Raw genomic sequence first — 22,246 nt, 5'->3', positions numbered from 1 at the left:
TAATAAATTTGCATAGTCTGGCATGGGACAAAAAGCTAATTAATTGAAAAACAGGCTGTGAAACAAAGTTGAAGGGGGAGGGAGGGCCAACTAAGATGATATAGCTTGTGGTGGGAATCTGTAGGTACATCTCGATTCGATTTCATCTGAATTTTTTAACAACAACAACACAGAGGTGCAAATCTTACGCAAGTTAATGTGTCGTGTTGCCAAATTCTGTGTAAAGTTTCCACAAAAAGCTGTCCTAAAATATGTCTATTCTGACTTTGACTCTGAATTGGGTATAATAAACTAGTATCACAAGCACCTCTGCGGTTTTTATTTGGTGTAAATGAAATGCTGCATCAGAGGGACCTGAAACTTTTTCAATTTGTCAAACAACATCTTCTGTGGAAGTGCACAAGGACGATAAGCTTTAAAGCAAGTCTTGTGTTCTGTGTTTGTGATTTGTGTGTAAATCCATTTATTCCTTTTGAATATATAGTTCATGATGCAGAAAGTTGGATGCTTGTTTTTCTTTAAGATGTTGTTAAATAAGCTTATTCAGCCTTTACATCCTTGACTATTAAACTTATCTAAAGACTCCTGCATGTGTTTGTTTGAACAGAGTAAATGCAACTTTTCATGATAAAAATGATACTGTAGATATCTGTTGTTTTCGCAGTGTTGCACACCGCATGGCATCTGCATCTTTATTGTTTTATGCTGTATATGCTAAAAGACAGAACTATTTATAATTGATTCCTTATTCTGATTATGAATTTTTGTGGATTAATTCAGAATCGTTTAAAAAAAGAATTGTGAATCGATTTACCCCCCACCCCTAAAGCTTGGGTGTAGAGAAAACAATGACACAAAATTGGTTGCATAGGTCATTCTCAAATGTCTTCGCAATTACATGAAAATTATCAAGAGGGTGCTTTTCTGAATTTTAGCACATTGTAGGCATTTTGTTTGATCAGCTAATGCCTAAAAAAAGCAGAGAAAAGCACATGGAAAGAATAGGCTCAGGTCTGGGAAAGATGGGAAGGGTGCTACAGTACCCTTCTGTCCATGTCGACTGCTGAACTTGTCTCCTATCTCTGGTCTGCGAGTCTGCCTGAGCAGGATCTTGATCAAAAAGGCGTCCTCTGCATTGGAGGAGATCATCACCTTCTCAATGTAAGAGTCTGTTGATCCTTTGTACCTATAGGAATAAGAAAAAGGCAGTTTAGGTTGGTAATGGCTATAAATATTTTTTTTAAAAACCACTTGTGTTTTTCAATCGTAAACTAAAAAAAAAAAAAAAACCCTACCTATATGGTTTTTGATTAAAAAAACTAAAAACAACCTTTAAAAAAAAATACATATATAATATATAAATATATAAACAAACAGTCTCTTACGAGATTGGCACGTCTCTGTACTGTGGTTGACCTGGCTGGGCACTGCCTTCCAGTGGTGTTTGGGTAACGGTGGGCATGGACTTATTCACCAGCACCTGCTTGTTCTCGACCCGCTCACCTGCGAGACACAAAACCCAGCACCATATATTACTTACAGATCGGTATATTGTTAGATCAACATTTTCAAGATCATTCAACTGAAATTAAGCTTCCTATGCAGTCAGCGGCTTTCTAGGAGCCTTACCAGGTGAGCAGATGCCATCAGCGTCCAAGATGCTGTGCCTCCAGATGGGCTTTCGTGTTTCAGCATCAAGCATTGGCCCCATCACCTTATCAAAGGTCTGGTTAGTGTACCGCCTCAATGTGCACTTAGCGTTCTTGTACACCAGACATCTACCAAAGCCTAATGCAAGAGGGAGGAATAAAAGAAGACTGAAGATGAGGAACGAAGACTACATTTCTGGCTAAGACCACTGGATCCACTGGATCAAAAAAAGATATATATATATATATATATATATATATATTTGGAAAGTTAGTCAATGCAGAATGCCAAAAAGTAAGTCTGTATAAAGGTAACCGAGTGACTCTTACCTCTGTCGAGAGAGGCCTTATTGAGCACCAGGGCATCTTCAATATCATACCCACTGTAGCTCATTACAGCTACAGTGGCATTCTGGCCTGCGGGTAGCTTCTCAAAGTCAATCAGCTCGATAGTCTTTGTCTTCACCATGGGCCTCTGTGGGTATGCCAGCAGGTACATCAGGGTGTCTATACGGTTTCTCTGATTATATCCAATTGTACCTGATCAGAACAAAGTACAGGAGTAAGAATAAAGAGTCATTTAACAGGACTGAAGAGTCTCGAAATATCTTAAGGCAGTATGTGTACTTCTTTTTAGGCTAAACAGAAACATATGTTTTAACAATGACAATGCAGTCAAATTGAGAAAAGAAATCAGTTCCTACAATACAAAACAACTAATGCACATCTAATTCACATGTTAATGTGAAGGCTGGTGTTAGCAGTGTCACAATCTTTGGGGTGGAGGTTTAGCATGGCAGAGATGGGGGTGGGTGAGGTTATAGTATAATAGTCGCCTTCCCTTGAGGCTTTGACATTTGTCAGATGCTATTACTCCACAATCAGGGTGCAAGCACACAGTGTGTGATAATAGGGCTGGGGCAACACAGCCGGATTTGCACATCTATGGGGCCGTCCGTCCAGAAAAAAGACGACAAGGCCGAGGATATTGGGCCAAATATAGTTGCAGTCTCAGTGGTTTTGTAATGGGGGTGTTGGCCAGGAGAGGTTTAAGTCGTTTTGGTAACCAGGGCAGCAGAGTGTGTGTTCGCTCTCCCTCTAGCGCAGCTGAGCACACTAACCCTGTTCAGGACACAATGAATGCCTAATGACACTCAGAGACACTGGCAGGGAAAGGCCTCCATATACACACACATACACAGACACAAAAGACTGACTACGCAAGCAGGCGATGTTTGATGTCCACATACATACAGAATGTGATGTGTGTCTGTGTCTCAAAGGTTTCGAATATCAGTGTGAAAGTGAGTGTGTTTGTGAATGAATCAGAGTGTGTGTGTGTGTGTGTGTGTGTATTTGTAAATGCGACTGGCCCCTCCAGGATGTTTGGAGATGGAGGGTGTCTTACCCATGGCCTGCTTGCCCATAGCGCACTGGTAGGTGTTTCTGGGGGACTGGTTATGATGAGGGTAAGGAATCAAACCAGCACAAACCCCCAGCAGCGTGAACGGTTCGATCTCCAAATGGGTCGTGTCCCTGAGTAAAACACCCACATAGAAAAATGTTTATAGAGTTCACAGAATGTAAAATGATGTTTTTTAGACTCTCCTACTGTTTTATTTGTAGGAAATCTTTATTCAGGTCTAAATAGTGTGGCAAGAAAAAGTACATGAACCCTTTGGAATTAGATGGTTTTCAGCATATAATGTGATCTCATCTTCAAAGTCATAAGTATAGACAAACACAATGTGCTTAAGCTAACAACACACAAACAATTATAATCTTTCATGTCTTTATTGAACAAATTAAACATTCACAGTGCTGTGGAAAAAGTAACTGAACCCTTGAATTTAATAACTGGTCAATCCTCCTTTGGGAGCAACAACCTCAACCAAGTGTTTCCGGTAGCTGCTGATAAGACCTGCACAACGTTCTCTTGAGGTCATTCCACAGCATCTCTGCTGGATTAAGGTCTGGACTCTGACTGGGCTGCTCTAAAAGGTGGATTTTCTTTTTTTGAAGCCATTCTGTAGTGGATTTACTTCGATGTTTAAGATCATTGTACTGATGTATCACCCAACTTCTACCAAACTTTAGCTGGCGCACAGCAACCCTGAAATCATGCTGCAGGATATCTTGATAAACTTGGCAATTCATTTTTCCCTTGATGATGGCAAATGGTCCAGGCCCCGAAACAGCAAAGCATCCCCAAATCATGATGCTTCCTCCACCGTACTTCACAGTTGGGATGATGTTTTTATGTTGGTATATGGTGCCTTTTTTGGCCATACGTAGTGCTGTGTGTTCTTCCCAAAAAAATTCAACCTTAGTTTCATCAGTCCAAAAAACATTTTCCCAGTAGCCTTGTGGAGTGCCAAGTTGGTGTTTGGCAAACTTCAGGCGTGCAGCAATGTTTTTTTTTGGAAAGCAGCGGCTTCCTTCATGGTGTCCTGCCATGGACACCATGCCTGTTTAATGTTTTCCGTACAGTAGACTCATGAATAGAGATGTTAACCAGTTCCTATGATTCCTTCAAGTCTTTATCTGTCATTCGAGTGTTCTTTTTTAACTCACTGAGCATTCTGCTGTGTGTCTTCTGAGTCATCTTGGCTGGATGGCCACTTCTAGGAAGAGTAGCCACAGTACTAAATCGTCTCCATTTATTAGACAATTTTTCTAACTGTGGACATATGAATATCTAAGCTCTTCGAGATAACTTTGTAACCCTTTCAAGCTTTATGCAAAGCAACAATTCATGATCTTGGGTCTTCTGAGATCTCTTTTTTGCGAGGCATGGACCGTGTCAGCAGATGCTTCTTGTGAATAGCAAACTCCAAATGTTTGAGTGCTTTTTATAAGTCAAAGTAGCTCTAACCCACACCTCCAATCTCGTTTCATTAATTGGATGCCAGGTTTGTTAACTCCAGACTCTAATTAGTTTTGATGACATCATTAGCCTAGGGGTTCACATACTTTTTCCAACCTACACTGTGAATGTTTGAATGATGTATTTAATATGTACATGAACAATACAATCATTTGTATGTTATTATTTAAAACAGATTATTTGTTCATTTTTGTACCTTAGATGAAGATCAAACATGATCTTAGGACGAATTTATACATAAATGCAGGTAATTCCAAAGGGTTCACATACTTTTTCTTGCCCCTTGTCACTTGGTTTCATATTTTGTTATCTATTGCAATGGCATTCCTGCATTTTTGAGTGTGTGGGACTGGGAAGTACTCACTTGCCAATCATGTGTTCATACAAAGCAATATTACAGTCATTCTCTTCATTTACGTCAAGATACTCCACCAGACTCTCATGAAGGAAGTCCTCAAAACTTCTACAGGGTAAAGGAGGTTCATAAAAATGTTTTAGATCACTAAGTCAGGTCATGTGAAGAAAATTAAATTAACTGGCCCAAACACAGCTGTAAGAATACAATGAAAAGGCATGCATAACATACAGTCTCAATCTGCATACTGGACTCTCCCATTGAAATACATGCAACTTTCAAATATTGATCAGTTTCAAATGCACCTGTAGCCCTGAGACAATTCCTCAATGTGTTTGTTCTTCACAGCTGGCTGGCCATTCTTCACAATGATGTAGGGTCTGCAAGGAGCACACAGAATGCAGTGCAAATGTCTCTGTTTTTATTCAATGCAAGAGAATGCAAATAACAGTATTTGGCATAGGTAGTTTCTATTCCAAATGGATACAGACCTAAGCACAAATGCTTTGAGCAAAAACATGCAATATTTTTATGAAAGAATTATTAAACAAACATTTATTTTTTCTATAAAATATTTGAATACAGAAAATACATATATCGGCAAACACTGGCTAATTAATCGGTCTACCATTACTATAAAGTGGCCCCAAAAAGTATTTAAATTATAAGTCTATTAGTTAAAAACATATCAAAGTGGCATTTACCTGCACAAGCGGCCCCCATCAGAGGAGATGTACACACAGCGGTCGGTCAGATTGGTGGAGATGGACACAAACTCGTTAATAAAACCGGCTCGTCTCATTAGTCTGAAGGTATAAACCAGCTTATGATGGTCTCTGATTACTCCAAGAATATTACCTAAATAAGAACAAAATACTACATGAAAATAATATAGTAAAATAGGTCAAAATAATACATGGATACAGTACATTTATTCATTTGTAAAAAGCTCCACAAAAACATGTGCATCATAAATGCTGATATTTCATATACAATATTTCAGATACACTGTATACAAAAAAAATCAATGGCAGCAAATAAGAACACAAACTTGCTTAATTTAAACATGGATTTTACCCAATATTTTACTCAGATATTCACTTAAATATTTGAAACAAGACACTGTGCATTCTCCTTTGACAAGAATGTTGGTAGATTTTGACACTAGGTGGAATAGTCACCAAATATCAGCCAATTAACTGGATTGGCTGATATGTTAATCATAATCTAGGATTTACATGTGTAAATATGTAACAACCATATAAATGCATTTTCAAAGCAAAAGTCTGGGCTTGTTTGAGCATTATGAAACCGCTATGCTGCCACACAGACGAATAAACGGCCACAATGTTGCATGAGTCACTTTGTGGGCAAGTATGTGTTTGTGGATTCACTTGGGCAGGATTGTATTTATTTATGCATTGCACCTGCTGTGTTTAATTAATTAGTCACAGTGGCAGCCTGTGTAATTTGTAACTTATTAGCCCTCTGAAAAACATATACATGAATTCATTATCGGGATGAGTTTTTCGTGACATGACATTAAAAGGTAATCAATGGCACACCCTTTTGTAGTTGTGCAATGGCAAAATGTTCATTTGAATTTCATTCATATGCCTACAGCCTGTTTGTGTGTTTGAATAATAAAAGAAAAAAACTGCATGCTGCTCTATTTGTGTTCTTGGGAATTATAGTCTGCCTGTGTGAGCAGATACCGTTCAGGAATACGAGGAAGACACTGGGGTAGGACAACTCCTCTCCACACAGAAGGTTGATGTCCTCCACTCCCAGATTGAAAGCCAGTTTTATGATTGGGCCGTCCTCCATGTCAGTGGTAATGTGGGTCATCAGTGCCAGATTCTTCACCAGACCACAAGCCTAGATGACAATTATACACATGTGAGAATCTACTTCTAAAGTTCAATCAATTAGATAAACACCATAAAATTCAACATTTTCTACAAAAACTCCTAAACAGGGCAGATCTGATTAGCCTAGATTGTCTTTAAACCCCTTTCACAGAGTTTGATGACATACTGGCAACGACTTAAAGGGATAGCTCACCCAGAAATGAAAATCATGCCATCCCAGATATGTATGACCTTTCTCCATTAATTATGTCCTCACTTACAATGCCGAAAGCCAAAAAATAAAAACCATTATCAATAAATACCGGTACATTTTAGCTTCTGATCTCTCTTTGAAAGAGATTTTTAAAATATTCACTCAGAGTCTTGGCATGTAGTTCATAGCGGATTTCTTTTTGATAAAGTCTGATAAGTCTTTCTTTGAATGAATCTGATCTCTGGACTAAAGGATCTTCATTGTCTTTAGGGATCAGAATTCAGATCTTATCCACTGCGCTGAACGTAAAGGTTTTGGCTTTAGCATTGGTGAGTTATGTCTCCTTTGGATTTAAACGAAGACTTTGATCTAACACATTTTCTATTAAGCCTAAGTGACTGCTGATTTATGTACAGCACTGTATGCTCGATGTGTCAGTTTGTTACTTTACTAAACAATTTAGTTGATTATTACTTTGATTGTCTCTGGGTAATGGATTGTCAATGGGTAATTGTTTGAGTGATTATCTTAATTATACACATCAGTTTAAATCAATGAGAAATGTGTCTACACACTGAAGAAGGCCTTGGGCCGAAGCGTTTGTTTTTATTCCCCTGATGCTATTTTTAAATAATAAAGAACCAGTATTTTTGTTAGATATTTGCAGAGTCCAGATCTTCCATTTGTTTCTTTTATTTTGCTGTTGAAATAAAATGAAATGCTGTCATTATATTTACTATGATCTCCCATTCTACTCAATATGCCAGCGGCTCTGCTTACCCTGCTATAGTGTACTTCCGTGTTCCAAAACCAGAATAAAAATGGTCCATAAGAGTGCAAGCAGAAACCTGTTTAAACTGTTTGATATCATTGACCAAGCTGACTTGATGTCATCAAATCACATTGTAAATACAGGTGCTTGCTCTACAGACATTTTCTGGATGGCGTTTTGTCAGTGTGAGGGACACTGACCTCTCCTTCAGGTGTATCTGAGGGGCACAGCATGCCCCACTGGGATGGTTGGAGAGAGCGTGGACCGCTCACTTTCCTGGTTTTCTCAAATTGAGAAGAGATCCTTGTCATCATGCCCAGGGCTGATATGAAGGAGAGACGGGAGAGGACCTGAGTCACACCCTGCCTGTCCATCTTAAATCTCTTCAGGGACCAGTTCCCCTGGAAAACACATAACAGGAGACATGAAGCTATTTAACAACACATTGTTTTAGAATTGAGTTCATTATCAATCAGAAGACATCATTGGAAACAAAAAGCTTGTGCCATTATTCATGATGTGGAATTCAAACTAAAATGCAAGACATTCACAGGCGGCTATCAATCATGTTACATTATGAGGCAAAACTATCTTGGATGCGTAATTAATTTTGAACAAGATTTGCATGACTTTCTTCTGCTGAACACAAAGCTTTTTATAAAAATATCTCGGCTTTGTATGTCCATACAATGCAAGTGAATGGTGGCCAAAACTCAGAAGCTTTTGAAATATTGATCTGTTTCGAACCCACACCTATCATATCGCTTCAGAGATATGGATTTAACCACTGGAGTCATAAGGATTACTTTAATGCTGCCTTTATATGATTTTTGGACCTTTAAATTTCTGTCCACCATTCACTTGCACTGAACTACAGAGCGAAGATATTCTTCTAAAAATCTTTGTGTTCAGCAGAAGAAAGTCATACACATCTGGGATGGCATGAGGGTGTGTAAATAATGAGAGAATTTTCAATTTTGGGTGAACTGTCCCTTTAAACTGATGTATACCTTGAATGTACTGTAAGTCGCTTCCGCCAAATGTAGAAATTAAAAATACTATACAATGACACAAAGATATATTAAGATGCGGAACTTGTTTGAGTAAAAGCAATTTTATTTTGTAATATGGGGCAGGCATTTTCTGATCTGTATTGTACTATAGATTTCTGTCTATAATACAGGTAATGTGACTCACAGTGGAGATGGCGTTAACCATGCCGTTAGTGATCTGGTCCTGTCTCATGTGCTTCACGATATCAAACTGAGCTGCTCTCTGCTTGGGGATGATCTGGTCTGCGATCTTCTTCAGCTCAGAGTTAAACTTCTTGAACAAATCCTCGAACAGCAGGGACAGGAGCTTGAGAGACATCACAAACATCAGCTGTTACTATTTGATAATGTTATATGCTTCCTCATAACAGCAGACAAGCACGTGGCTGCAAAACTTGCCTTGTCTGACAACAAAAGAAAACCATAACCCAAAACATGAACATTACTATCTTGGAAGCACAACACTACATCACAGATTTGCATTCCATTCGTTTGTTATTAGCACATCAACACAAAAGAAAAAAAAAGAACAGTTCATGGATGACTTCATCTCCATTTTTTCTAATCCCTAGAGCCGCCTTTTCCAGATACATTTTATTAACTTTATCTGGCTCCAAAATCTCTCTCTCTCTGCCTTCTTACCCCAGATTTAATAAACCGGTGTTTCCGCTCTCTGATAAATTAGACCTGGCCTCTTATTCTCAAAGTTCCTTCAATAGAAGCCCCTCCCCTTCTCCTCCACATTTGCATACATGAAAACAAACATCCTCAACTAAATTAATAAAGAAATTAAGCTTCCACAGCACTGCCAGACCAATTAGTTGAATGTCAGGGAATCATAATTGAGGAGAAAGGAGATTGGAGGTGTCAGGAAGTGTGTATGTGTGTGTAAAGCCCTTCTGAAAGGGTTTCTGTCACTCACTAACTCCAAATCACTCTGCACGCACATAAACGCATAAACACAACCCACCTCGGGGGTTGGTGGGGGGAAATTAAAGGACTTAAAACAGCGGTAATTACATTATCACAGTCGGGCTGGTGGATTAGCTCAATCGCTCCAGTCAAGATGGCTATTCTTTTGTCATAGCCGGGCTAAATTATAATAAAGAAGAGAAATCCCTGAGTTTGGCTGGGCTGCATTCAGGCGTTGTTTTGGCATATCTTGTCGCCAACAAAAGCGGGTCGGCTGGGAATGAAGGGGAAGGCAAAGGCATAGGGAGTGGATGAAACAAAGAACTGGGAAAATAATGAAGGTATTATAATGACAAGCAGGGTAGAAACAAAAGAGAAGGTGAGGGACTGGGTGTTCGGCAAGCCTGTATCTGCCGGTGTTGGCTTGTGATCAATTTCATAAAAGCCAGACAGTGTGTCTAATGAGAACACAGATGGAGAAAGAAAGATCAGTTAGACAAGAGCCTGTGAGGGAGGTCTAAAAAAAAACATGTGAGACAGTGACCATACGCAGGAGGTAAAATAAAATTGAGTGTACAGTGCCAACAATCTCAAAAGAGGCTGGCTGTGGCACACAGGACAAACACAGATAAATAAACATTATTATCATAATTAATGCTCTGAGCTTGAAGGAGCTGTCAGTCATTCATAACAGAATTAGAGGGGCTGTGAATGAAAAGGAGAGATGGATCGAGGAGCCTGATGGATGAATTGGAGAGTGACAGTACACACTTTCCTCTAAACTGAATATTTAATGATTTTAACTTTCATTTATATTTGCTGTGTGAAATCTTGCTGAGAGTAAAGCAAGTTAGAAACAGATGAGGTTTGACTGACTGTGCAGGACATGCCACTGATGGCGTGGGGGAGGGGGTACTTTTTGTCACTTTGGTCACACTACAACTACAACTTTGGTAACTACATGTTGTTCTGCAAAATTCTCACAAGTGAGACATTTGCTGCTAGTGAGGTTAAGGTACAGGTAGGTTTAGAAGAAGGGTTAGGGTCAGGGTTAGAGTTACGTTTCAGGGTAAGGGTTGGGGTAGGGTAAGGTTTAAAGTGTAACTGCAAATGTAATTAAATGCAGGTACTTTAAATGTAAGTACAATGCAATAATAATATGTATGTACATAATAAGTACATTGTATCAAATGCTTCAGTAAATAGCAGTTAAAGACACCTAATGTAAAGTGGGACCCTCACTTTTATTGATAGATAGTAGAGATGAAACAGAACATTATGAGAGAAAAGGAATGGGATTGGGGCATGATGCAGGCCAGAATAAAACTGCAACATGAGCTGCACAGCTCAATAAGTCTGGTACATACAGTCTGTGCTAACTGCACCAGATACCTACAAAAATACTGTCTGTTAAGACATAAAATGGCCATCAAGAAATAAAATATGAATTTGTATAATTATACATTTATAATTGTATTTCTTGGGATAATTCCATTTGAAATCCTGAACTAACCTTGCCATATCATAAAAAGGTAAAAATATGCTAACATTTTTTTTTTTTTTTTTATTAAAAAAAAAAAAAAAAAAAAAACACTTTCAATGACTTTATAAATACTCTACAGGAATGGACTCAGGAATATGTACTCTCAGGCATAATACCATAATGTTGCTGAACATTTATTTATGCAAAAAAGCTAATAATTTATACATACAGTGCCTACAGACTTTTCATGAAATCAAAACCCATTAAAAAAAATATTTTTTTCCAGTTTTATTTTCAAATTTTGCCTTTCAACATTCAAGTAATGAGAAAACAAAAACTGTTCCAAAAATGTATAAAAGATGAAAAACTAGACTTATCATACCCCTGGAATTAATACTTGGTACAGCTACCTTTTGTTTTAATGACAGCCATCATTCTGTTTGGATATGTCTCTACTAGCTTTGCGCACCTCGATGAGGAAATATTTGCCCATTCTCCCTTGCAGAATTGTTCGAGTTCAGTCAAATTGCCGGGTGAGTAGAGATGGACTGCTCCCTTCAAGTCCATCCTTAGTTTTTCTGTTGTATTTAGGTCAGGTCACCTTCCTTTCCTTAAGCCATTGTGCTGTTTTTTTGCCATTGTGTTTAGTGTCATTATCATGCTGAAAAGTGAACCACCTGCCCATCTTCAGTTGTCAAGCAGAGGGCCACAAATTTTCCTCAAGAATTTAGGTGTACATGGCAGCATCCATTTTCACTTCAATCCTGACCAATTGCTCAATCCCTGCTGAAGAGAAAATACCCCCAAAACATCACTTTGCCACCGCCATGCTTTACAGTAGGTATGGTATGTTCTGGGTGGTGTGCTGTGTTTGGTTTTCCAAATATAGCGCTTGGAGTTCAGTCCAAAAAGTTATATTTTTGTCAAATCTGACCATAAAACCTTTTGCCACATGGCATCAGAATCTTCCAAGTGTTTTTCCGCAGTGCAAACGAGACTTAATGTGACATTTTTTTCAGAAGAGGCTTCATTCTTGCCACCCTGTATACAGGCCAGCTTTGTGTAAAGCTTGGGAGAATGTTGTCACATGCACAGACCGATCAATCTCAGCCATAAGGGCTGGTAAATGCTTCAAAGTTGCCTTTGGTCTCTTGATAGCTTCCCTGATCAATATCCTTCTGGCACAGTCATCCAGTTTGGAGGGACAGCCCGATCTAAGCAAGGTTTTGGTGATGCCATGCATCTCGCTTCTTAATAATGCTCTGAATGGTACTCGGACGGATAGAAACCTTTCAAATCTTTTTGCACCATTCTCCTCACCTGTGCCTTTTGATCATTACCATGCACTGTAAGTAATGGAATTCTCATGGAACAGCCGGGTTTATTCTTAAGTAATCAAACCCCCAACAATTAATGTCAGCCAAATAGCCAGGTACGTGATCTGAAAGGTGATTGGTTGCACCTGAGCAAGTTTGTAATGGTAACTCTTAGGGGGCGATCACTTATATACTTATTTTTTTTTAAAGTACGATTTGTTCAGAATTTTTTTTGCATGTTATTTTCACTTTGATGTTGAAGGTTATAATGTGAAAATACAGCTGGAAAAGGTTAATTTAATTTATTTAAATTTCCAGGGTGTAATGTGACAAATGATAAGGATTTTGACAAGGTATGATGACTTCTATAGGCATTGTACTTATGATAATTCAGATTACATAAATCTGTCAAACACGAAAGGTTAATTTCAATTCCAATCAAAACAAGATACCTGACCAGCCAACTCCAGACGTTTGTTTCCATAGTAATCTCGATCATCCACCTTGTTGTCTCCTTGAGCAAGAATCACTCTACGTACCATCACCGCAAGGTAGATACACTTAGCTCGAAAGTTAAATTCCTTCACCTGGGAGACAAAACAACATAAGATATCTCTCCATTGAGACAAGTCCAACAAACTGCAAACAAACGGTTTATACTCTGATTTTAATTGCCTTTCTGAGCCATATCACAGCATGAAGAAGTTTTAGTTCATTTTAGATTGACGTACAGGTACGTGGGTGAGTATGGTGGAGGCTAACAGTTCTCTGGCCTCCTCCATCTTGGTTTTCTTAGGGCCGCCCCACATGCGCTGGCGCCTCACTTTATTTCCAATGTATTTCAGTGCCTGAAAGGGAAGGGAAAAAAGCACATGCATACATAAAAGCATAAGATGAAACCTTTAAAATTTTCTTTTTAAATCTTCTTATTGGGAGTTCCTTTATTTTTTATATGCATTAATACTTTGCCCCACAGGTTTCCTCTGGCAATACACAAGATATAAAAAAGGAAAAGAATAATGTTTATTTTGTGGCCTCCATTAATGCAATTAAACCTATAAAATCAGACTGTTTAATCTAGAGTGACCAAGCAACCGCAGGGTTCACTGGCTCTCTATTGAGGCATCAGAGAACTGGAACTCCATTCTCCTCAGACACATGCATATGCACACACACATACACCTGAGTTAGCTTCTTGTTCTGCTAGAGAAGTCAAAGGTCACAGAGACTAGGCTTTTCCTTGAGACCACCCGCTTTGAGTCAGGGAATGAGTTTGAGTCAAATGACAACTACCACCTTTTTAAAGTTTAGCTGAAGTTACTTCAAATGTTTCCAAGTTATTTTGTTAGAACCTCATTAGCTGCATTGATGCAATGTACAAACATCTTGCTTTGTTGAGATATGTGCTCTGCTGGCTGAACTCCACCTCAGAGATCAGTGAATAAATTCAAATAAAAGCAGCACATCCACTTAAAATGTTTTTGTAAATGCAATAAACAAGGCTGCCCCTAGTGGTCATAGCAAGTCATTTTTCACCTAGCTACAACTCTTGACCAATTCTCCTTCTCTAATAACACATCTTATCTAATTGAGGTCTGCTCTGGTCAATTGGTGCTCACATACAGGCTCATTAGTGGACCTTTGATGAGGCCCACACAATGTCACTGGCATGTAAACAGGCATTCAAGTTTGCCCAGACACGGGTTGCTAGGATGCAGATATGGTCCTTGCTGACCCTTTGTTAGGTCTTGTAATGACTAATAAATCTAAGATTCAGCAAATGGCATCTCAGGATGCAAAAACAGACTCACTCAAGTGTGACACTTGGTTTGTGAAAGCTTTTAAGGATTTAAACCTCAAGGGCTCCAAACAGTTGAATGATCTTTTACAAAAATGTAAACAAATGAATTTGGTATTGCTTCAAGAGACATTTATAGATTAATGTTATTGTTTTTTCATGCACAAAAAAAGGCTCCATTTCAAAACCTAGCGAGTTGTTTTGTGGTCTACTGCCAACATAGGCAGCATCCTAACTGAAATGGAATCTCATAAGTGACTGATCTAGAAGGCTTTATGGAGGCAGCAGCCAATACAAATAGCACTCCTCACATGTAGTGCATAGGAGACTAGACTCACAATTGATTCCAACAGAGTTTGGCGTTTAGCATGTTACTAAGCTAACAAAGCATTATTCAAAGAATAATACATAGCACACACAAATATTGGGTAAAAATGTCTTTAAAGCTGAAGTATGTCATTTCTGCGACACTAGCCCCATCGAACGGAATTGCAAAAATAAACAATGCTTTCACAACAGCTTTCCGAATATGACGTTTGTCTGCTGTTGTACAAACGTTCAGACAGTCCCACCCCCTACTGGTTGAGTAACGTTGTTGGGGCGGGTCTAAGCTGGACACTCAAAACAAACACAGGAATTGTATGGTGCCACAGAGACACAGTGTTTATAGTTTTTGAGAAAATTAACCTATGCATGGCTTACTTATAGAAGTCTCTGCATAATAAGATAGGATAGAAAGTATTTTAACACTGAAAAAGTTTAAATTCGATTTTTTTTATAATAGACTTGAAATATTTTTAACAGATACTTTTCAGTATTGAATGAATTAAGTATATTTATGTTGAACTGACAAGGCCAATATACTGTTATTCTACAGACATGGTTTAGGTTTTTTCTAAAATCCGTAAACAAGACCAAAATGATTAAATGAAACTCCTCGAGCTTTCAAGCTACATCCAATAGATCTGACACAGACCTTCAGACTTGTCGTTTTCCCGTAACAGATAATCAAAAGAATCCCCAAAAACCCCATAGACTTCCATTGACGGAGATGTTCAAATGGAACGTTCAATCTAACAACACTCTAACAACTTGCTTAAAGACCATAGCAATGCCTAGCAACCAGTCAGAACACCCTAGCAACAAACCAAAACATTCTAGCAGTCAGCTAGAAAAGCCTAGCAACACCTAACAACCAGCCAGAACACAGAACATATGATGCTGCCTAAGAATTTGGCCAAAAGAAGGTATCTCAGAAGCAACAAATTTTTCTTGTTTTAGAATAGCCTTTAAATCATGCTTATGATTTAAATGTTGCCTAAGTAGGCAGCTCTCTAGATTTTAAAACACAGCGATATAATGAATTAATGGGCAGTGCTGAACAATCAATTAAATACATAATTTAAACTATGGCACAGATATTGTTAAAGGTACCTGAGTTTGGGTGAATACTTGTGCCTTCTGACACTCCTCCAAACTGGGGGCAAAAGCAGCCATGACATGTTCCTCTGTGCCAATCATCTGAACGATCTCCTGATCACTCTCCACTCCCATTGCCTGGAGTACAAAATGTTTAGTAGGGGAAAAAGGTACATAAAGGAATGATTTAGCCAAATATGAACATTCTGTCATCATTTGCTCCACCTCATGTTTTTATAAACCCATTTGACTTTCTTCAGTGGAAAAAAGCTATTTATCACAGAACGCAAGCTGCTCTATTGCATACAATGGTAACAATGGCTCAACGCAATACTGTCAAAATATATATATTTGCGTGTGTGTGAGAATCATAACTTAAATTTCAGTCTGTTCCTAGCTATCATATGGCTTCAGAACACTTGGAATGCAATGCAAGTTGTAAGCACTACTTATAATAATTTTTGTTATTTTTGGAGCTTGACAGCCCCTGGTCCCCATCCACTTTCATTGTATGGAAGAAAGCTGTGTGAACATTCATAAAAAATTCTCTCTTTTCCTTCCACAGAAGAAAGTCATATGGGTTTAAAGCAACATGATGGTGAGTAAATGATAACAGAATTTTCATTTTTGTGTGAACTATCATTTCAATTGATATAATATTGTTCATAAGTGATATAAGAAACGCACTTTGTGTGTTTAATGCAATGCAATGAGACATTCACATAGGGTAAACTTTGTATTCAACACAAAAAAAATTCCTGTGTGTATGACTCTGTTGAAGTGGTAAATATGGAGTCACAGGCTCTATGAAATTTATTTATGCTAATAGAGGACTGTGGGAACAGGACTGGGTGGATAACACTACTTAAAGGTCTCCACCGTTTGGCACTGCTGCAGTGTTGCAAGGAAATCCTGGAGGAATGCGCTCTGGATGCACAAGTGCAAAGCAAACAAGCTCAACAGCTGATTTACTCTGTGCCCTGTCCCTAACCAATCACACCCATATGTTTAGAGGCATGGGATGAGGGAATTGGAGGTAACAAATGCCATAGTATGAGCAGACTCTCTGATCTGAGCACTAAATCAATATCCATTTCTGTCGGCTGCAGACTGTGAAAACTCTTTAAAAAAGAATCTATCCTTTTAAACACTTTTCAATCTACTTAGTAAAAAAGAAAGATAAAGGATAGTAGGGATGTGCGAGACTAGTCAACTAGTCGACTAAATGGCTCTGATGCTGCTAGTCGACACTGGAATTACTAGTCGGTTTATATTTTTCCCCACTAAATTGTTGAACATTTTTACACATTTACATTTGGCTTTATATTTTTAGAGAGGCTGCAATTAAATTACTGTCATATTAATGTTACACATTTTAAATATAATAATACATTATTTAAAAAAAAATAAATAAGAAAATAAAAAAAAAAAGAGGATATCAGGAGCAGATACAATGTTGCATTTCACCTCAGGCTGTGCGTGCTTCTTAATTCTCTCACTCGCAGTGTGCGCAGGAAAATGTCCTCTCGCTAGACAAGCAAACTCAGCAAAGTTAAGAAGCTATGAAATCACTTTGGTGGTGGTGCGGGAAGCGAATGGCTTGAAAGTTGGATGTTTTCACATTTGAGTCTTCTTTAAATCTGAGCGTGCTTAAGTTAACTCCCCGCCGATTGGGCTTTCTCAAGCGCAGGATAGTCACCTCAGATGAGTCAAGTCCCGTCTTTCTGACCCTTAAATATGACCATGTTGACATGTTAATTTTGCTCAACAAAAAATTTATGCTTTTGAGTAAGTAGCCTAGAAAATGACTGTTTTAGGCAAGGAATGCCATTTTTTTATCTGCTGATTAAGAAGGCTATTTTCAACGAGGTGCCGACTGCTTAACGTGTTAAACTATCTTTTATTCTGTGTGCACGTCATGTTTAGAATACATTAGGTTTATTGCAGGCTACATCACAGGCATATTTTTTCTGTCCTATAGTGTTTTTTTTTTTTATACATCGTAACTGTTATTGATCAATGTTCTTTACAAAACAGCTGTCATATTAGATCAATGGCTAATGCACGTCGTGAAATACGAGCAACTTTTCAGGCACGTTTTTCTCTTTGTAGATTTGGCTTAGTGTAACGGGAGCCAGCTGATAGATAGCTGTGCAATGTGTATAAACCTCACTCCCCTGACCTCAAGAGGTGCACTAGCGACTGATGCTAGAGGCTGTGGCCTTTAGCCTCCTTGTTAGCGCACCTGCATCCCATGCCGGAGATGCCGGTTCAAGTCCCGTATGGAGCGGGTAGAACAGGAGCGTAACAATGGTGCCATGACCCGGATGGAAATGAGGTTTAGGGGGGTGAGTGTAATGGGAGCCAGCTGATAGATAGCTGTGCAATGTGTATAAACCTCACTGTCCTGACCTCAAGAGGTGCACTAGTGACTGATGTTAGAGGCTGTAGCCTTAAGCCTCCTTGTTAGCGCACCCGCCTCCCATGCTGGTGACGCCGGTTTGAGTCCCGTATGGAGCGGGTAGAACAGGTGCGTAACAATGGTGCCGTGATCCGGATGGGAGTGAGGTTTAAGGGGGTGAGTGTAACGGGAGCCAGCTTATAGATAGCTGAGCAATGTGTATAAACCTCACTCTCCTGACCTCAAGAGGTGCACTAATGACTGACGTTAGAGGCTATAGCCTCCTTGTTAGCGCACCCGCCTCCCATGCTGGTGACGCCGGTTCGAGTCCCGTATGGAGCGGGTAGAACAGAAGCGTCACATTAGCCTACCTGTTAATTATTTTCAACAATGTCCTGACTGTTTTAGTATGTTAAGTAACTTTTACTTGGTGAATTCCATTTAGAATAGGCTATTTGGATTGCGCTATTGGTCCTGCACTATTCATTAAATTGTTTTCAATAAATAAACCTGCATCCGCTAAAGATGAATGCGTGTCATGTTCTATATCTAATGTACAATGATAATGCAGACAAGCACATTTCAGATAAATGTACCTTTTCAGCAGAATTTAGCATCGGATTTGGAATAGATTAAGTGTTTGAAATGGTCGCATAAACAATTTTTTTTGACCGTTTTCTGAAGGTTGGTTTCGTTTTAGACTAGTCGACTCCAAAAGTTTCGTTTAAACATCAGTGAAATTAGTCGTTCCGCACATCCCTAAAGGATAGTGCATTTCAGATAACAAATGCATAATCAATGCTAAATTTGTATGTTTAAGAATTACATGTAAATCAAAGTCATGATACATTGCTCACATTTTAAGGAATATCTACAGTAAGTTCTCTGACATCAGACATTATAAAAAATGGATAGTTACAGTTCTGGATGCTGATTGGTCAATACAGCTTTCCAGCTGTGCAAAAACACACACTATATAGTAACAACTATAACATAAAACATGTACACCAATCTACAGTATCTATCCCTATGCAGCACAGAAATCATAGAGGCTTTTAACTATTAACCTTAGTTCACAAGTCATAAAGTATGACTTCTAATGAGATTTGCTTAACAAAATAATGTTTTAACATAATTTTGAGCCCCTAATATATTTATTATGAAGTAACTGTTTTAACATAGCAATAAGTCTATGGATGCATAAAAATGGCGATTCATTCCTTATTGCTTACCTAAATACTTTCTTGAACTTAAAGCTATGTTAAATAAGTACAATTAACTAGTTTCAATTCTAATAAATTCCAGCAAATTAGTAATACTTGTTTAAAGCTAAAGTACCATCACATTTTCTCACTGTCACTGTGCGCCATCTGCTGGTTAAGCACAGGCCTCATCGCTAAATACAGAAATCTGCCATGAGCTAATCCAAAATGCAAACATTTCTCATACAACACAATGAGGTTCATTTACCATTGTCTTAAAGGGATAGTTCACCCAAAAATGAAAATTCGCTCATCATTTACTCATCCTCATGTCATCCCAGATGTGTATGACTTTCTTTCTTCTGCTGAACACAAATTAAGATTTTTAGAAGAATATCTCAGCTCTGTAGGTCAATACAATGCAAGTGAATGGTGACCAGATCTTTGAAGCTCCAAAAAGCACAAAGTCTACATAAAAGTAATCCATAAGACTCCAGTGATTAGAAAGTCATACACATCTGGAATAGCCTGAGGGTGAGTAAATGAGAGAATTTTCATTTTTGAGTGAACTATCCCTTTAATGCAAATTCTCACCTTAAAGATGATAGCAATGGGTGCGTCTTCAGAGAGTGTATTGTGCTTCAGGTAAAAACGACCCTGTTTTACGATCATGTTGGTTCTGCTCTTCTTCTCATGAGTAGAGCTACAAACCAGAGACAGAGAAAGGGAGATGGATGAGGACATGGCTGGAGCTTTAAAAGGTGAAATTACAGGGGTTTTTTTTAATACAACTATTTTCATTTGTTTGGAATTAAGCACTTTGAGCTCCTTAGACTTTAGGCTTGGATAGGCTCTAGTTTATTACTATTTTAGAAAAGCCAATTCCAGCACCTGGTGACGGAAGCTCCCACGGCACCCTTGCGATCTTGCTCAACAATGATGCGGTTCTTGGACAACTGCTCCTGAATAAGAATGACCTTTTCTTGCCCTTTAACAATGAAATAACCACCTGCACAGAGACAAACCTATTAACATTTGAGGAAAACATATGCCGCGCCCTGCTCCCGCTCATTTGAAATGATCTGCTTGAAACAATGTCTCATTAGATAAACAATTAAATGTCACTGAGACAGTCTGAGAGGCTGTGTGATAATCTACCTGGATCTAGAGGGCATTCATTTAGCTTAGAAAACTCCATGGGGGTCTTTCCTGTCAAGACACAATTGGAGCTTCGCAGCATTATTGGCATCCTAAAAAAAGAATACATAGGTGTATATTTATTTTTGTATTCCTGGGGCAAAGGAAGCAAGGCTTTCAGCCCAAACAGAAGTACCTTCCAATGGGAAGGGCATTCCGGATGATTCTCTGGCTGCCTCTGGTGTATTCAATATCCACAGTGATGGGAGCAGAGTATGTCATGTCTCTTAGACGACACTTGAAGTACAAAATATGACAATGAGCAAAGTGCACTGTTTGGACCCAGTTTCCTTTTTTTCTTCTTCTTCTTTCAGAGGACTTACAATTTTACATTAAGTTAAATAGCATCATTGCAGCCATTAGGCCACAGAGAGTTTACCTCATGTGGTGACACTGGTCTAGTTACATTGAAGCTTTCTTCTACATCAGGCATGCCAACGTAGATATTGAGGTATCTATGGATGGATGATATATGTGACCAAATGTTTAATTTTTTTAAATACATTTTTAAGGCTTTTATCTATTTGAATACAAGTCTATTTGAACAGCATCCTCACTTCAGATACCACATCGGGTCAGCATCACTTGTGATCTTTTCATTAGCCTTCATGATCTTTTTTATCTGCAAGGATTAGCAGACATTAGGATGAATCTACAAAACCATTTTGTCCATGTACTTTAACGTTGTGGGTACAAAAAAGTTCGTTGTCTGTCACCGAAACCATAATGGACAAGAAGTTTATTGCATTTAGAAAATGTGTAAAAAGCTGTTTAACATAATGTGTTACAGTTCTTTAAAAAAAAATAAAAAATCTACAAACCTCTACATTGATGAAGTAATTGAAGGAATCAATGTGCTGCTTTACTAAACCTTTAACCTAGAAAAAAAATATTTTATTCAATATTATGAATACAAAATTTTGATCTGCAAATCCACTAAAGCAACATTAATTTTGATGCACGACAAGACTGAATGGACAGTGCACAGAAGAGCATGCATAAGGGTAGTTATTTTTTCTGAACCCTTTTTTGTGATATAGCTATTTTTTTAATTCTATATGAATGAGGGAAAGTGTATATCTATTTTGCAGTTCCCATAATAGTCTTGTGATGTAAAAACAAATTTTAAAGTCCAAATATTGTCCATGTAGTCTCTCAATCAATTTATATGAGGTCATAAACACTGCATGTCATGTACTGTATAATTATTAATATTATTTTTTTATTTTATTTTATTCATACTGCAGAACAATGCTTGACATAACATATCAACTATCCAGAGCTGTTGACAGATCATATTTATCATGATGATGTGATGATTATCATTATGACCATTTGCATTATTACCTTTAAAAAGGCTGGAAGCAGCTTCCACTTTTCCTGCAATACAGATAAGAGAGAAATGACCATGCAACGTCTCCCAATTATCCATTAACGCATCGCAAGAACAATGATAAATGGCATTTACATCTCGAGTAAGTGAGGCTCTCTGATAGAGCACGATGACAGTGACATCACTCTCCGCAGTCAGTCATGCCACCGTTCACTCACCTCGACAGTGTCAACAGGAGCAGCGAGCTGCTGGGGAGTCATCTCCCCAAACTCCTCTTGCAGCATTTCTCAGATCTGTTGTGATGGCAATGAACCGCGGGTGTGAATGATCTCATACAATCTAGCAAACTATTATACACGCCGCAGTCCAGATGAAGAACACAACAAACGGAAGTTAACACTACATG

General features: G+C 38.4%; 1 protein-coding gene across 1 annotated transcript in view; it reads right to left on the bottom strand.

The window, feature by feature from the left end:
- polr3b (polymerase (RNA) III (DNA directed) polypeptide B) overlaps window positions 1-22,246 on the bottom strand; it is a 30,047-nt gene extending 7,801 nt beyond the window's left edge. Inside the window, exons 1-23 of the mRNA XM_051724641.1 lie at window positions 22,059-22,246; window positions 21,855-21,887; window positions 21,329-21,385; window positions 21,065-21,129; window positions 20,887-20,962; window positions 20,644-20,744; window positions 20,469-20,560; window positions 20,202-20,319; window positions 19,905-20,013; window positions 15,723-15,845; window positions 13,222-13,338; window positions 12,943-13,077; window positions 8,925-9,086; window positions 7,928-8,128; window positions 6,607-6,769; window positions 5,596-5,749; window positions 5,197-5,271; window positions 4,901-4,999; window positions 3,058-3,185; window positions 1,980-2,189; window positions 1,630-1,788; window positions 1,386-1,503; window positions 1,044-1,186 (exon numbers count right to left, since the gene is read on the bottom strand). Of these exons, the coding sequence (XP_051580601.1) occupies window positions 1,044-1,186; window positions 1,386-1,503; window positions 1,630-1,788; window positions 1,980-2,189; window positions 3,058-3,185; window positions 4,901-4,999; window positions 5,197-5,271; window positions 5,596-5,749; window positions 6,607-6,769; window positions 7,928-8,128; window positions 8,925-9,086; window positions 12,943-13,077; window positions 13,222-13,338; window positions 15,723-15,845; window positions 19,905-20,013; window positions 20,202-20,319; window positions 20,469-20,560; window positions 20,644-20,744; window positions 20,887-20,962; window positions 21,065-21,129; window positions 21,329-21,385; window positions 21,855-21,887; window positions 22,059-22,124 (2,704 nt within the window). The 5' untranslated portion in view covers window positions 22,125-22,246. The remainder of the gene's footprint in view (window positions 1-1,043; window positions 1,187-1,385; window positions 1,504-1,629; window positions 1,789-1,979; window positions 2,190-3,057; window positions 3,186-4,900; window positions 5,000-5,196; window positions 5,272-5,595; window positions 5,750-6,606; window positions 6,770-7,927; window positions 8,129-8,924; window positions 9,087-12,942; window positions 13,078-13,221; window positions 13,339-15,722; window positions 15,846-19,904; window positions 20,014-20,201; window positions 20,320-20,468; window positions 20,561-20,643; window positions 20,745-20,886; window positions 20,963-21,064; window positions 21,130-21,328; window positions 21,386-21,854; window positions 21,888-22,058) is intronic.

Source organism: Myxocyprinus asiaticus, chromosome 18 (assembly GCF_019703515.2).
Source record: "Myxocyprinus asiaticus isolate MX2 ecotype Aquarium Trade chromosome 18, UBuf_Myxa_2, whole genome shotgun sequence".
Classification (NCBI taxonomy): domain Eukaryota; kingdom Metazoa; phylum Chordata; class Actinopteri; order Cypriniformes; family Catostomidae; genus Myxocyprinus; species Myxocyprinus asiaticus.
Note: the sequence above shows the minus strand (reverse complement) of the source record. Positions and strands in the feature narration are given on the sequence as shown.